This window comes from Astyanax mexicanus, chromosome 10, assembly GCF_023375975.1.
Source record: "Astyanax mexicanus isolate ESR-SI-001 chromosome 10, AstMex3_surface, whole genome shotgun sequence".
Taxonomy (NCBI): Eukaryota; Metazoa; Chordata; class Actinopteri; order Characiformes; family Acestrorhamphidae; genus Astyanax; species Astyanax mexicanus.
Window position 1 is genome coordinate 2,529,990 of NC_064417.1, and position 15,286 is coordinate 2,545,275.

The window sequence follows — 15,286 nt, forward strand, 5'->3', positions numbered from 1 at the left end:
TAATTTAGTCGTGGGAACAACTTTTATTAAGACATGGGTCCTGGTCATATAAGTCATCCCCACACCTAATTATCTTGTCTTGTTTTGACAGCATTTCAAAAAATAAAACAAATACACAGAAATTCGATCACTGATTAACTTGGATTAAAAGTACTCTTCTACGTGATCTGTGCAATTACACATTATCACCAGAGAGGTCTCCAAAACCCCACAACTAACAGGCTTTTGCTTTAAAAAAGCCATAACGCGGAATCAATACAGAGCAATGGCTTAACTCAAGGGATTCTTTATATGAGACATTCCAGAAAAATACTGTATTTAATCAAAAACAATGTATGTACTACACTGACATGCTGAAATTCATGGGTCAGGAAGAAGTTCACTTCTACAACAAATGTATGTGGATGCGATTTAAAATTGTCTGCTCGTACTGATCAATTTATTCAGGCGCTGCTACTCATCACAATCATTACCTCCCACTGCACTGTCCACTGTGGGTAGTAATGCCTTATATGATGTATTCTCACATGTGACACTGTGGATCAAGGAATGCTAAATGCCTAACATAGAAATTTGGGAATAGAATGGCCCATGCCTCTGGCACCCGCCATCATGCATCACTCAAACTTACATGATGCTTTGCCACATGCACTCTGGCCAATATTTACTCTCACAAGATAACACCTCACAACTTATACTGGTGTGACTCCATGACCAATTATATATAAAATATACAGCTTTCACAACACTTTTGACAGGTCAGTGTAAAGTAGTTTCCAATATGTAATCATTTATTTTTAAAGCCTTGCCTTTACAATTTTAAGCTTCAAGGTTTTATATATAGGTTATTATATAGTCACTTGCTTTTACCAAACAACCCACATGAAGCCCTCAAAGCCTAGTTTCCAAAGGTGTTCTTGGAGAGATGCATTCTATAGGTTTCAACTCCAGCTCAAAAGCCAATAGACCCAACTCAGCCAATCCAGCAAGTGATTAGTTGAATCAGATGAGGTGGATTAGAGTTGGATAAAAGATGTAAACAGAGGTTTTTAATAAGCTTCTTGTGCACTTTTTAAGTTATTAATGCCTCGTTTTAAATGTCAGAGCTCTACGGATTATAGTAAGGAGGTGTTGAGCTACCTTTAGCTGGATAACGGTGGAAAAAGTGATTTATCAGGGCAAATTATGCCTCGTATGACCCAGTCTGAAGGGTGTTTGGACAAACTGTTAAAATTTCTGGATCTCGCAACGCTGTGGGAGAACGGAGGTGTGCTATTTATTAAAGATAAGTACTTTTTATCATGTTTTACTACAGCAAAGGTTCATTTTACACCGGAGATCTCCTTAAAAAGTAGATCTCACACGTTTTACACGTTTTAATTCAAGTGTTCTCTCTCTTTCTCTCTAAGGCTTGTTTCCTTGTTTCCAGCGTTAGCTGTAGGTGTTGTGATGTGTCATCCAGTAAGCTGAATGGCTGGCTCAAAGCTCCAGAGCTCAGCAGATCATGTTCATGATCATTTCTGTGTGGGGGGTCGTATAAGTAGCTCAAAGTGGTTATAGCACGCCATATAGCCTACCAAAAACGCGCTGGCCTCGCGCACACTTGACACCTGTTAACTCTCGGCCCTCGCGCTCTCGATATTTGGCAGTGTTGTGACTGCGAAGCGCGGACTCCCTTTAAGAAAAAAAAATGCGTGACGCCACGTCACCATGGAAACTGCTCTACGCTTGAGGCTCGCAGGGAGAAAACAGGGCGAGAATATTTAAGAGTTTGGTTTCAGCACCGCGCGCAGCCTGGACAGCGACAGAACGCCGGAGCGCACGCGAGCCCGCGCGACCCCCGAGCTACAAAACCTCTGAAGCTACGATCAGCACTGCTGGATTTGTTGCTGTTTTCTTTTTTTGCCTTTTCTCTGTTTGTTTGTTTGCCTTCATTTGACCTCGGAATTCAAGCCTGACGTGCAAATCCGCGGTTCCGTGTTTAGAGAACCGCTAACTGAGGTGAGTTGAGGAATTCCCATAATAGAATAATGCAGCATATAATTGACCAAAAGAAACGCTCTTCTTGTTCTGCATTTTATTTTATTATTTTATTTATTAGCTTTGACGAGATTTTGGCTATCTGTTTTGAAAGTAACTTGATGACTTGCCGAGTTGTCGACTTGACTAGCCAACTTGAGTTGGCTCGTGTGAGGGTTGGAGAATTACAGAGGCAACGCAAGCTAGTCGCGTGGACGTTGTTAAGTGATGAGTACAGTGATGAGTTTGTTTTAACAGGGTATTGTTCATCGCAGCCGCGCGGCGTGCATGTACGTGTGCACGCTAGCGAAGTTTGCATGATAGACTATGATCTGATAATTCCAGGAATAAAAATAAATAAATAAATAAATAAAACCTTCACATGAACCTTATTGTGACGAGTTCATTCATGTCCGTATAGAGGTGCGTGACTGTATCGTGACGGAGTAGGCTGAATCGTATCCAGTAGGCTAGTTTGTTTATTTTAGCATTTTTAGCGTTTAGTGTTTCGGCTTTTTTATGTGATGTCGGCTTTATAGGCTTTACAGTTCATACACTTCATACACATGCAGTTGCTCTGACTACATCAAACACGCCTCAGGATATGATGCGATGATCGAAACGGCTGACTGTAATATGCCACAGCGTCGCGAGTAATGAATGAATGGTTACGCGCTGCACGGTACGCTGCACGGTACGCGAAAGTACGACGCTGTTGCGAAGTTGCAAGATGCGAGATGCATATATTAAAGAGGTCGGTAAAGTCGGTAGCGATGGGAATCAAAGCATCCCCAGTGAAGTTTTGCGCGCGATCGTGTTTCAGTGCAAAAAGTGATGCACCGTTCAATGATCAACCCAACTATTATAGGCTATTGTTGTATATATATATTTTCAGAACAGTAGGAACAAACGCGACTCTGGTCAGGTGGGAAAGCGCATCTGGGTGCAGTTTTCTCCCCCTTCCTAGCTATGACTCACACCGGCTTGTTTGCGGGAGAGAGCAAGGGGGGAGGAGGAGGAGGAGGAGGGGTGGAGAAGGAAAACAAAAATCCTCCTGCCGCATCACCACAAGTCGACCGTAAGCTATCATTTGGCCGCTTGATGTAAACGAGACGCGACAGAGTGCCAAAGATCTTTAGAGCAGAGCTGAGGGACAACTAAGATGGACAGGCGTTCAAATTTCAATGAGAAAAATTCTAACTAACTTGCTGACCTGCTGAGCTGACTGCATGTGGGACCCCATAACTCAACAATTGACTTTACATACTGTATAAATACATATTAATATATTTATTTATCTTTATGTGTGTGTGTTTGTATATTATACCCCATGCTTCCCCATTCTTCATCTTAGTTAATATCATTTAATTACTTTTAATATCATCTTCTACATTAACATCCCCTATTTATACTATATTTACCCTAGAGGAGGCAATAGAAACGCAGACTCTTGAAACAGCAGCAGCAGCAGCAACAACAAATGAACTTCTCATTGACTTCATTCCTGTGTGCTCAAGCATATTAGGTCTTGATTCAATTGAACAGCTGGAAAACAACTGAAAAAAAAAAACGCCCCCACTGTATAACAGCAAATCAGAACAAAGCTAAGGCACCAACGCAACATGGGCGAGCATGACCCTTATCAAAATGAAATAATAAATCAATACAATTCTTTAGATCTTTAGAACATTATGTCTTAAGAACAGATGACACACGATGTTCTTGCATGTTTTATTTTCTGATCAGACATAATAGAAAACAAAGAATATACCATAAAACCATGAACCATAACCATAAAAATACTGTATCTTAATAAAAGAGTCTTATTACAGAGTATGTATTACAGAGTGGTGAAGTAAAAAACTAAAGTTTATCCCACTACAGTTTTGAACATCTCTGCTGGATTTTCTCAGTCAGTTTTATGAGGTAGAGTCACCTGGAATTCAGGCTTTCAGTTAACAGCTGTGCTGAACTCGTCAAGAGTTAATTACTTGAATTTCTTGCCTCTTATCCCACTACAAAGCTGATATCGACTTCATAAAGCCACAAACTAACAAGTAAACAAAAATTCAGTGCAATGCAAACTTCTTTTCTCTTCAGTTCTCTTCAAGATACAAACCACAAGCTCAAATCCAAAAATAATAATAAAAGAAAAAGTTGCTGCCATTTGAAATCTTATGGGACGCATTTTTAAAGATTTGTTTTTTGTTTGACTGAAATCAGGAACAGATGCTTATACAGGACTTATAACTTTCAGATGAATTTAGAATGAGTTTAAGTTCATCTTTTGTGTTTCCTTCTTGTCTCATGAATGTTTTATCAATTTTAAATTTTTAATTCAATCAACGGCTTAAAACATACTCTCACTTTTGTTCACCAACTCTTAAACCCTTTTAGATACCACTCTCTACAATAGATTTTTTTTAGAATTATTGTCATGGTTACTGAGGGCAATGCAGATGTAAAGATTTTAGAAGTAAATTTATTTAGATTATTATTTTATTACAAGCTGTTGGACAACACTGAACACTGTGATAAATCATTTTCACAGTTTGTCTGAATGCATATCTGTATCTGTACTCCCACACACATCTGAACATACAAACACACACACACACACATACACACTTGCACGCTCACACGTCAGCTTGGACGCATGGCATGTGTTTTCCTTCTCTTTTCCACACATCCTGCCATTCATAATTACACATATATTTTTTAAATTAATGACGCTCAGATGATTAATGCATTCCGCTGGCAGTGAGTCATTCAGATTAACCCTGTTAGCTCTGGTAGAAAGGCAATCAATAGCCACTGTGGCAGAGAATCAGTGGCAGAGTGGCAGAGACTGATCTAATATTGCAGCTATATATTTTATTATTAATTATTCTAGGTAAAGAATCCACTTATGTGCTCATCAGAAAATAATAAATGTTTCATATGCATAACCTTATGCATTTTGTTGTTTAATTTCTATTTAATGCACTAATAAACAAAGCACTGCTCTTCTGATCATTGATTTGTTTTATGAAATTGATTAAGTCTTAAGTAAATGTTATTATTATTATTATTATTATTTAAGTCATTGAAGATGCACGGTTTTCTTTTTTTAGCAAAATGCAGTGAAGGGCCCACGCCCAGAGGCTGTGAAACGTAATACAGTCCTTTACCTCATGGAATGAGTCATCTATTGAAGATACTTTGTGACAAAGAGGGTTGCATGTTCATATCCACTCAGAGAAGAAGAGAAAAATAATTTTAGAAACCTAAACATAAACCCAACAACAAAAACAACAACAAAAATCATAATAACAGATAGTATTGTCTCAATTGTCTTAATTAGATCCACAGAAATGGCATTTGCTTTTTTGCAAACTGTTAATAAAACAAACAAAGTGGAATACATTCTCACAACATATGCTCTTTCTCTTAAAATATGCTTTTTAGCATATTTTGAGTCATCTGCACCAAGCAAAATATGTGAATAAAGCAGCTTTTGTGTGATGCTGCGGAAATGCGGTAAACAGAAGCGAGCGAAGTAGAAGTAAGTCACGGCAAGTCACATTCTCATTCAAAGCAACCTGAACTGAACATTCTGCCATACACAAAATGAGGATACAAATGTGTTTGGCTGTTGGGGGAAACAGCTGCCAAGTGAAATTGGGTAGCATATTGCACTTTAGGAGAACAGTGTAGCATGCAGTTTTATTTGCACGTTGAAAGCCTTTTTCTGCACTCAGGAGGCTCTTAGCAACAGTCTGCTGTGCATTATCATCATCAACTCTTTTCTTCTGCCTCTTTCTCTATGTTTCTGTCTCATTTTTCCCTATCCCTATCTGTTTCTCTCTTCCCCAGTCCTGCAGAACATGACGGAGCTGAAGGACGACCGGCGCTTCCATAATCTAACGCAGGAGCAGGTGGAGACTCTGGATCAGGTTCTCACAGAGATCATCCCCATTCACGGACGGGGAAACTTCCCCACCCTGGAGATTAAGCCCAAGGACATCATCCACGTTGTGAGAGAGCGGCTGGTTTCCAAAAGCATCAAGGTGAGAGACGTCCGCCTCAATGGCTCCACAGCAAGTCACGTGCTGGTCAAAGAGAATGGCACAAGCTACAAGGACTTAGATATCATCTTCGGTGTGGAGCTCTCCAAACAGGAAGACTTCCAGATCATAAAGGAAGTGGTTCTAGGCTGCCTCCTGGACTTTCTGCCCCAAGGAGTCAACAAGGACAAAATCACAGCCCTCACCATGAAAGAGGCTTATGTGCAGAAAATGGTCAAAGTCTTTACCGAGCACGACCGGTGGAGCCTCATCTCGCTCTCCAACAACAGCGGCAAAAACATGGAGCTGAAGTTTGTAAGCTCTCTGCGACGGCAGTTCGAATTCAGCGTGGACTCTTTCCAGATCATCCTGGACACTATGTTAGAGTCCTACCTTGAGGCAGAGAGGAGGGAGGCGGCACAACGCAAAGAGAAGGAACCGGAAGCTTCCTTAATTCAGAGTTCTGACTCTCAGTCAGGTTTACTAAATGAGCAAAGCACCTCTGCTGGAACAGAGAGTCACAGTGAATCAGATATTGACATGTCAGGTGAAATGCACAGTTTGCACGACTGTGTCTGTCATGATGAAACAGTCATGATGAAGGACCAATACAAGCTTTCCTCAGAAGAAACAAGTCTTGAAAAAATCCATAGCGAAGAAATTGAAGAGCCGAGGGAATCCATAACAATGACTGAAGCCGTAGAGGAAGTATTTGACCAGTCGGACACAAGAACACTTACGAAGGAAACGGATGAAATCCATGAAAATGTGTTGCATGTAAGCAAAGGAGAAATGCTAGACATTGATTTAGTTGAAGACAACACTGACATACAATTAGAAACTGAACAGGAACAGATGGTGACTGTAACGAGTAAAAACACTGATGAGAGTGACAAACAAACAAATGTTCCTATGGAGGCTTCTACAGACACTGAGCATGCATTAGTTACAGAGTTAACGCCTTGTCCAAACTCTTTAGTATCATCCAATAAAGAATTTGCGCCAAAAATGGAGCAAACAGACACAATACATGAGCCAATGCAGACTACAGACAAAACACCAGAACCTATGCTTGTGACAGAACAGTGTACATTCCAGTCTCCTTCTATAACCTTTCCTACACAGGCAGCAGCAGACCCCAACAATGAGTATCCTTTGCCACCCCCTGCCAAAAAAAACACAAGAAGTTCCCAAATGGTGGTTCTCAAACATTCCTCACCAAAACCTCCCAGGAAAATGTCCAGAAAAGCTACATCTGTGCCAAACTCAACAGAAAAGTCAGTATTAAAAGACTCAACAGTTAAACCTTGTCAGCCTCTCAGCCCAAAAGAATCGATCCCTATGCAAGTTGAATTGCCAGGTCTTTCCACAAACTGCTTTGACTCTAGTGCCTCTCAAGACAAAGACTCTATGCTTAGAACTGTAGACATATCCTCGCCAGATTTAAGTGTTGCCACGCAGGAGAATGGTCAACACTCTGATGAGACACTTTCAGTAGGTTCGCTCCCTGAAGAAAGCACTCAAAATCCGGTACATTCTTCTGAGCCAGAGACTGGAGAAACGTTGATAATAAGCACTTTGTCCAAAACCTGTAGTTCCCCCAAAGACCAAAATGTAGAGACCCAAATTCATACTGAGACAGATACAAAAACTCCAAAAACACAGTCTCAAACCAATTATTCAGTGAAACCAATTATTCAGGTCAATTCTCAGCCCATAGTTCAGGTGGATGAAGATAGCCCGGCTCTCAGTCCAAACTTTCCCCATAAAGAAGAGAGTGAGCTTGCTGTCCAAACTGCTGAGTGTGCTCCAGAATATACTGAGTCCCTAGAAACTGTCAGCCAGACAGCAGATTCCTCTTCTAAGTTAGTGCCACCCCTGTCAACAAATCTTACCATTGATTCAGAGGAGGTTAAATCTACTCCCCTTCATTGCTTGGAGCTTCCTGTTATTCCAACACGAGTTCCTGAAACCAACATATCATGTGTGAAGTCTCAGGAACTTACTGTACCATGTACACAGACTGTAGAACCCTCAGTGTTAATGATGCAAAGTCCAGAGCCACCTAGGGTAATACCACAGGTTGAAGACTCTTCTGTCAATGCGTCAATGGATATTACGGAATCACTTGAAAAATCCTCATGTCTTCTAGAGCCTCCTGTATCATCATCATCATCATCATCATCATCATCATCATCATCATTATCATCATCTTCTTCATCACCAGAAAACCAAGAGTATTCTGTATGGCCCTCAACTGTCTTAGAATCTTCCACTTTATCATCAGATAAAGCATCTGTATCTTCTGTAGTATCTGTTGAAGTTTTGGAACCACCGGAAGTGTTTACACAGATTTTAGGACCCTCTGTAGAATCGTTAGAAGCATCATTATCGAACATTCCTTCCACACCAGCATCGAAAGATCAACAGTCTACACCCTTTCCACCTTTCCTAACAGGGGAGTTAGAGACTCCCGTAGAGATGACACATAGTTCACATCCATCAGACTCTGATTCTAAAGAGCCCCTGCCACCTCCCAGAGAGGTGCCTTCTGTCACAGTGGTGGCAGAAAGCATGTACGGCGACTTTGAGCAAGCCATGGACCACTTGCGCTACAGGCTAATCGCAACACGCAACCCTGAGGAGATCAGGGGGGGTGGGCTGCTCAAGTACAGCAATCTGCTTGTTCGGGACTTCAAACCTGCCAGCGAGACCGAAATTAAAACGTTAGAACGTTACATGTGCTCTCGCTTCTTCATTGACTTTCCAGACGTGAACGAGCAGCAGAGGAAGATTGAGTCTTATCTGCGCAACCACTTCATCGGCGAGGAGAAGAACAAGTACGATTACTTGATGACGCTGCGGCGGGTGGTCAATGAGAGCACCGTGTGCCTGATGGGCCACGAGCGACGACAGACTCTCAACATGATTACCATCCTGGCTCTTAAGGTCCTCGGGGAGCAGAACATCATCCCCAACACCAACAACGTCACCTGCTTCTACCAGCCTGCGCCGTATATGGCCGACCACAACTTCAGCAACTACTACATCGCCAATGGGCAGTCCCAGCTTATATACCATCCCTATCCTCTACACATACACATGCAGACAGGACTGGTTTAGCGTTGAGCATCGTGATTCGTACACAGGGACCTGCCGACGGGCAGAGCCATAGCCTCCTGCAACTTACAACGGCCTCCACACATAGTAAAATCCACAGCATGAGAGAAAGTCCCAGCACTTAACTGAATACAAACACAATTCGAGTGCTCAGAACAACTTAGAACAAGGAAATCCTGGGTCCGTCAGTGGTTTTGGCTGCCAATAGACTCACTCCGCAAATCTAGGGGAGCATATATATCTGTTCCCGGGTTCATAGCCAGCCTTTGCTGAGATCAGCGCTGTTGATGATCAGTGGAAATTGTTAGACCGTACACTTAAACATCAGAGTTAAAGGCTATTGCACTAGTCTACAGCTACCAGGAACACATGTGTAACAAACGCCTGGGCACATTTCATTGAAATGAAGTTTATCAGAAGCTTAAAGGTAGAAAAAGTGATGAGGAGGAAGATGAGAAGGAAAAAAACAATCAGGGGAGGAAGCTGAAATTCTCTTTAACATCTGCAGTGTAAGATGTACAGTTTGAACAGTATGTAAAATATACAATGAATTTTATAAAATTAGGTTAAGTTAAATTAGTTAATTTGGCCAGACTTCTCTACACTATAGCACTATATATATATATATACTCTTATCGCATTATTATCAGGGGATCGTACTGAAGAACTCAGCAAAACTTTGGTTTTTGTTTTGTTTTGTTTCTTTGTGGTATCCTGCTTGTTTGTTCTGCTGTAGAGTCGTATGAGAGAACGATGCACTCAAATGTTGTGTTTAAAGAGCTAAATAAATTAGATTAGATAATAGGTTATGTAAAGAATGTGCCATGTGCAATTGTATGCATACCATGCCGTGCAGCACTGCGGTGCGGTGATGAAACTGTGCATGAAAAAGCAAGGATGCAAGAAATAGCAGTCATGGTGTTTTAATGGATATGGATTTTCGAAACTGATGGTCTCAAGAACTTTTACACAACCTGTAAAAGACATTAACAAACGGACGGTTTAAATTTAATAAGACTTACGTACTATACACTGAGAATAAATGTCCAGTAACCACGTAATGCAAAAAGAGAGTGGGTGAATGAGTGTTTTATAAAGTGTGGGTTTTAATCGCAACGCTTCTTAGAGGGACTCTGTCGTATTTTATACCATATTATGACATGTGATTATGAGGGAAATTATGGATGTATTCGATTTATTCCTGTCTTAGGTTTTTAGAGACAAAGCCTAAGTAGTCTATGACTCATGGCTCAGCTCCACGCTGATACGTACCAGCTGCATGATCGAGCTCAGATGTAAACCAGAGTGAAATTTATATGAAGTTAAATGTCTGTATCTCTTCCATTCGGCCTTTTATCCTCAGTGGCTGTAAATGTTTTATTTGTGTGTCCAGAATGTGAATTACGTTGTTTTTTGGATCGATGTCAAAAAAAAAAAAAAAACTGTTGTGCACATCACGCCGTCGGAGAGCGGCGAAAAATGTTGTCACTGAAAATGTTACTGCCAAATTCCACCATACGAGGACTTTGAGTCACACTGGAGTCTGATGAACTTGCAAAAGTACAAATTGACTGAGTTGAGTAAGCAGGGGGAAGAGGAGGAGGAGAGAGAAAGAAGTGAAGGAGGAGGAGGAGGAGAAGGAGGGGAAAAATGGATATTAATGAAGTGTGTAGGTGTCTTTTTTTGTGTATCTGTGATGCACAATGCTGAAAAACTTTCAGGACTGAGTAACACACAGCTCCGATTCTGCGTTGTTGAGTTGTGACGCATTTTCAGCCTGAAAGCAAACCAAGGAATGACGTTAGGTTACGTGACGTTACAGCGAAAGGCCTGAGGGGGAACCGTGCAACCACGCAAACGCGCAACCGTGGAAATGTCTACTTATCAGAATTGTTTGAAGTGCAAATATACTATTTTTTTTTTACATGTTAGTAACAGAAACACATCTATTTTTTCAGGAAAGTGTCATACGTAGTACAGTACACAAACAGTTCATGCCATCTACACACATAAACACACACAAACACACATTCACAAATACACAGATAAATACAAATGAAATGATCAGACAATAGATACATGAAGTCCAAACCTGTCGTTATGGTAGATCCTTCAGATGTGTAATATAAACTTATGTCACTTATTGTGAGGTCTTAGCTTTGGATTTGTGATGTATTCTACCCTTTCTACCCTACGCTTTACTGTACGACACCTTTACGAAGTCTTACGAAGTCTTATGATGTCTTACGATGTCTCGCCCCAACGTTTTTTTTGTCTACTCTTCAAATCTGGCCTTACTGCCAAAAACCTTTAGTAACACTGTGCTTAGCTATAGGTTTAGATCGGTTCGAATTTGCTTGAAAAAACACACCTGTGATGGAACCCTAAAAAAAAAAAAACAATGACAAATAAAACAACTAAAAAAACTAATAAAAAAAACAGTTAAACAGTTTATATGACCAAAGAGGGGTTTTGTAGGAAAACTTAAGTGCCTAAATGACGGTCATTAGTGTGTGAACTACAAGGAAAAGGAGACAGAGAGCGAGAAGGAAGAAGGACTCTTTTCTGAAAAGGAAACGAAGCTGTGGCTTTTCTTCATTATTTCAGGTGTGTGTGTGTGTGTGTGTGTTTTCCTTGCCCTCCTCTAGTGCTGGTCGTGTTGATGTCAGTTCTGTAGTTCTTCTAGTAATATGGCTTGTTTATGCACCTTTAATAAAAAAATTGATTGATCCACTTAAACCACACGTCTCTTCTGTTTGTCTTCTATACGTCCTGCACTCATACAAAGTGATGCAATCTATAATTAAAAAGAAAAATCATATTTAATACCCTAAAAACCTTTCAGTACATATATTTTAAGGTCAATGTTTAATAAAAAAGAAATAAGAAAAAATGTATGCTTTCTAGTGAATAATCATATAGCAAATTTTCTACTTTAAAAAAAAATAATTTATTTATACACATTAAAATAATTAAAAATTGCTTTATTTAGACTTTATTTAATTTTTTTCATTCATGAAGGCACATAAATAATATAATAAGAAAATAAACATAAAAAGTACTCTAAAAAGTGCTCAATTGGTATGAAAACTTTATATATACATTTTTTAAATATATTATAATGACAGCATAGTGTAAAGTATATTTAACAACTGGTCCCCAATAATTATAAGTGATTATATACATTTTTTTAAATGAAATGAAAAGCCCAATTATATGTGTAAACACAATCTCTTTTATAGCTGAATGACACTTTTTTTTTCATATTATTATTTAAGTACTGAATTTGAGGATTCCTGACAAAATTACTCTATTGTGGTACTTAAATAATAATATGATTTGTTAAATAATATGAAAATTTTACTTAACAATCGCCTCAGTATGTGAATTAGAATTTCTATTCAGATCCATCCAGACTGTAGAGGACAATTTAAGCAAAGCCTCACATTTCAAGTCAAATATTATTCATTTTACTGTAAAAGACTGAATGATTTGTTCGTTTAAAATTAATTCCCCCATATTATATCTAATTTTAGAGGCTTTTAGAGTGTATTTTTTAAGAATTACTGCAAAAAGCACAGCAGAAAGTAGAGGCCTGGTTACTGATATATGTGATTAGCAGAGTTTTCCAGTAGAGGGAGCAGTTTAAAGAGAGAATGGGCAGATCTTAAACAGTAGGCAGAATCCACCAGACTGAAACCTAAAGCCTATACAGTCTGTATATACTACAAATATCCAGATCTTTACAGACACCCTCTCTAATAAATGCATACAGCTATTTTAAGTTGCATCAATTGCTGAAAAAGATGTGCACATGCACAGACACACATACACACCTTGACACCTTGTGCCCTATGTTGAGAAGTAATGGCAATAAAATAAACATTTCTTCACATTAACTTATTAGCACCATAGCTACTGCTAATAATAGGCAAGAGGGGTATTATGCGTTATGCCCCCCAGTATTGAGCTGTGGAGTGGTGGAACTGTGATCTGTGATTTAGAATAATCAAGTTACATTCAATACTTTTGAGTTATTGTTATGGAATACAATCAAATCCTCACAGCAGTACCTCAAAATCAAGTAGAAGTCTCTCCAGGAAGTCACTCTGTCACAATCAGTCACTGTTACCAGAGCTCTCACACTCCACATGACACTATGCCGTTCCCTCTCACCCAGCTACTGATTGTTCACACCTGCTCCCCTGTGTATATAATTTGTGCCAGACCAAAGATGAAAAGCCATTCAGACTGTTCTCAGCAACAAGTTCAAATAATAAAAAAAAAAACTTACTGGACAAATCATAAAATATACTGGGTTCACGCTGTTAACAATAAAATAAAACCCAAGTATTAAAGTCAGATGTGTTCCAAGAAACAAACAAATTTAATTAAACTAATAAACACTGAAAATTGGTCAAATATCCAGTCATAATTCTGCCAGAAGCATATTGAGCGCAACAATAATCAAAAATCAAGGTGCAACAAGGTGCAACAAGGTGCAACTTTGCATAATTTGATGTCTGAAAGCATTGCATCTATTTTCATTATTTTGACCATTTCTCATTTTCTGCAAAGGAATGTCCCAACCTCTTCTGATTTGGGGCCCTATTTTAGCGATCTATAGGCGATCCATCCACCGTGCATCATGCAGCTTGATTTAAGGCATGTCCGTGTGTCTTCGCTATCATAACGATGGGAAAAGTATGACTTGTGTGACTCAAAATGAGTAAAAGGGATATCTCTGCATGCTGTATCATTAGCATTACATTTTATTAAGACTACTTAGGAGCTGAGCCCAAACCCCATAAGAAACAGTCTCAGACCATTACCCCTCTGTTAGGTACAGTTCTCCCAGCATCCTCCAAACTCAGCTTCATCCATCAGACTGCCAGATAGTGAAGTGTGATTCATCACACTGGAGAGAACATGTCTCCACTGAGTCCAGAGTCTGGTGGAAACATGCATTACACCCCTTTAACAAGTTCTGAGTAATGTAAGATACACTGAACTCTCTGTTTCTTCTGAAATTAAGGGTTTTATTAACTGTAAATGTGTTTTTTTTTGGTGGAGCACCAACAGTAACTGTCTCTACTGTCCAGAGTTCAGCACATTTCTGTGAGGATTTGATTGCATTCAGGGTCCAGAGCATTATTGAGGTCAGGATATTGGAAGAACACCACCCCACCTCATCCCCAACTCTCTTATTCATCCCAAAAGAGTTGGATGAAGCACAGCCAATCAATCATTCCAGAGAACACAGTTGCACTGCTCCACAGCTCAGTGCTGGGGGGTGTTACAATCTTTGAGCACAGGCAAGGCATTAGGCATGGTACCAGTCGTTGGTCCACAAACATTTGAAGATGTGAAGAGGAGTCATCTTAGGCTTATGCACAATTGACGTTGCTTTAAAAAGCAGTTTGGAGCTGCTATAACAAACAATGCAACAGAGCATTCAGTATGTGCACATATGTGCACTGTGTAGGCTAGTTGTACTGGATTATAACATTTTAATATTAATATTTAATGCTATATTGTGATTATTATTACACAATAGATTTCTATAAAATATAAAATAGCATTGAAAAAAAACGTAGGCCTACATCACAGACCATATTACTCTAATAGAAAGTAGACTTGTGTTAGTCTTCACCCTCGTAGTGTTTTCGTAGCATTGCTGCTATAGAGGAGGACTAAAGCATGGGTGAATTATTTAGCCTTCCAAATTGGGGAGATTTAAAAAGGGATACAATTAGAAAAAAATATTATTATAAACAATAAAATTGATGTCAGTCCTGACACTGTCAGCCTATCTGCTCCAGACTCTGAACTTGTCAACTTTGAACTCCAGTTCCCAGCATGCACTCTCACTGGAACTCTCACACTCCACCGATGATGTGATGCTACGTTGTTCACGCTCACCCAACTACTGATTGCTCACACCTGCTCACCTGTGTATAGATATATACACTTCTCATTCCTGTTATTTGTGTTACAACAAACATTTCCCCCCCCCCATTTTTACTTTCCAATTACCCAACCTACTCAGTAGGACTCCTCCTATCACTAGTGATGCCCTAACACACCAGGCGGGTGAAGAC

The 15,286-nt window shown here is 39.7% G+C and overlaps 1 protein-coding gene across 1 annotated transcript; it reads left to right on the forward strand.

Moving 5' to 3' along the window:
• The first annotated feature begins 1,388 nt into the window (after window positions 1–1,388).
• LOC103041152 (mucin-5AC) lies at window positions 1,389–11,924 on the forward strand. The gene is made up of 2 exons (XM_049484368.1): window positions 1,389–2,001; window positions 5,875–11,924. Exon 2 carries the CDS (start codon window positions 5,886–5,888, stop codon window positions 9,186–9,188), a length of 3,303 nt encoding a protein of 1,100 aa, XP_049340325.1. The 5' UTR covers window positions 1,389–2,001; window positions 5,875–5,885; the 3' UTR covers window positions 9,189–11,924.
• Window positions 11,925–15,286: the final 3,362 nt, after the last annotated feature.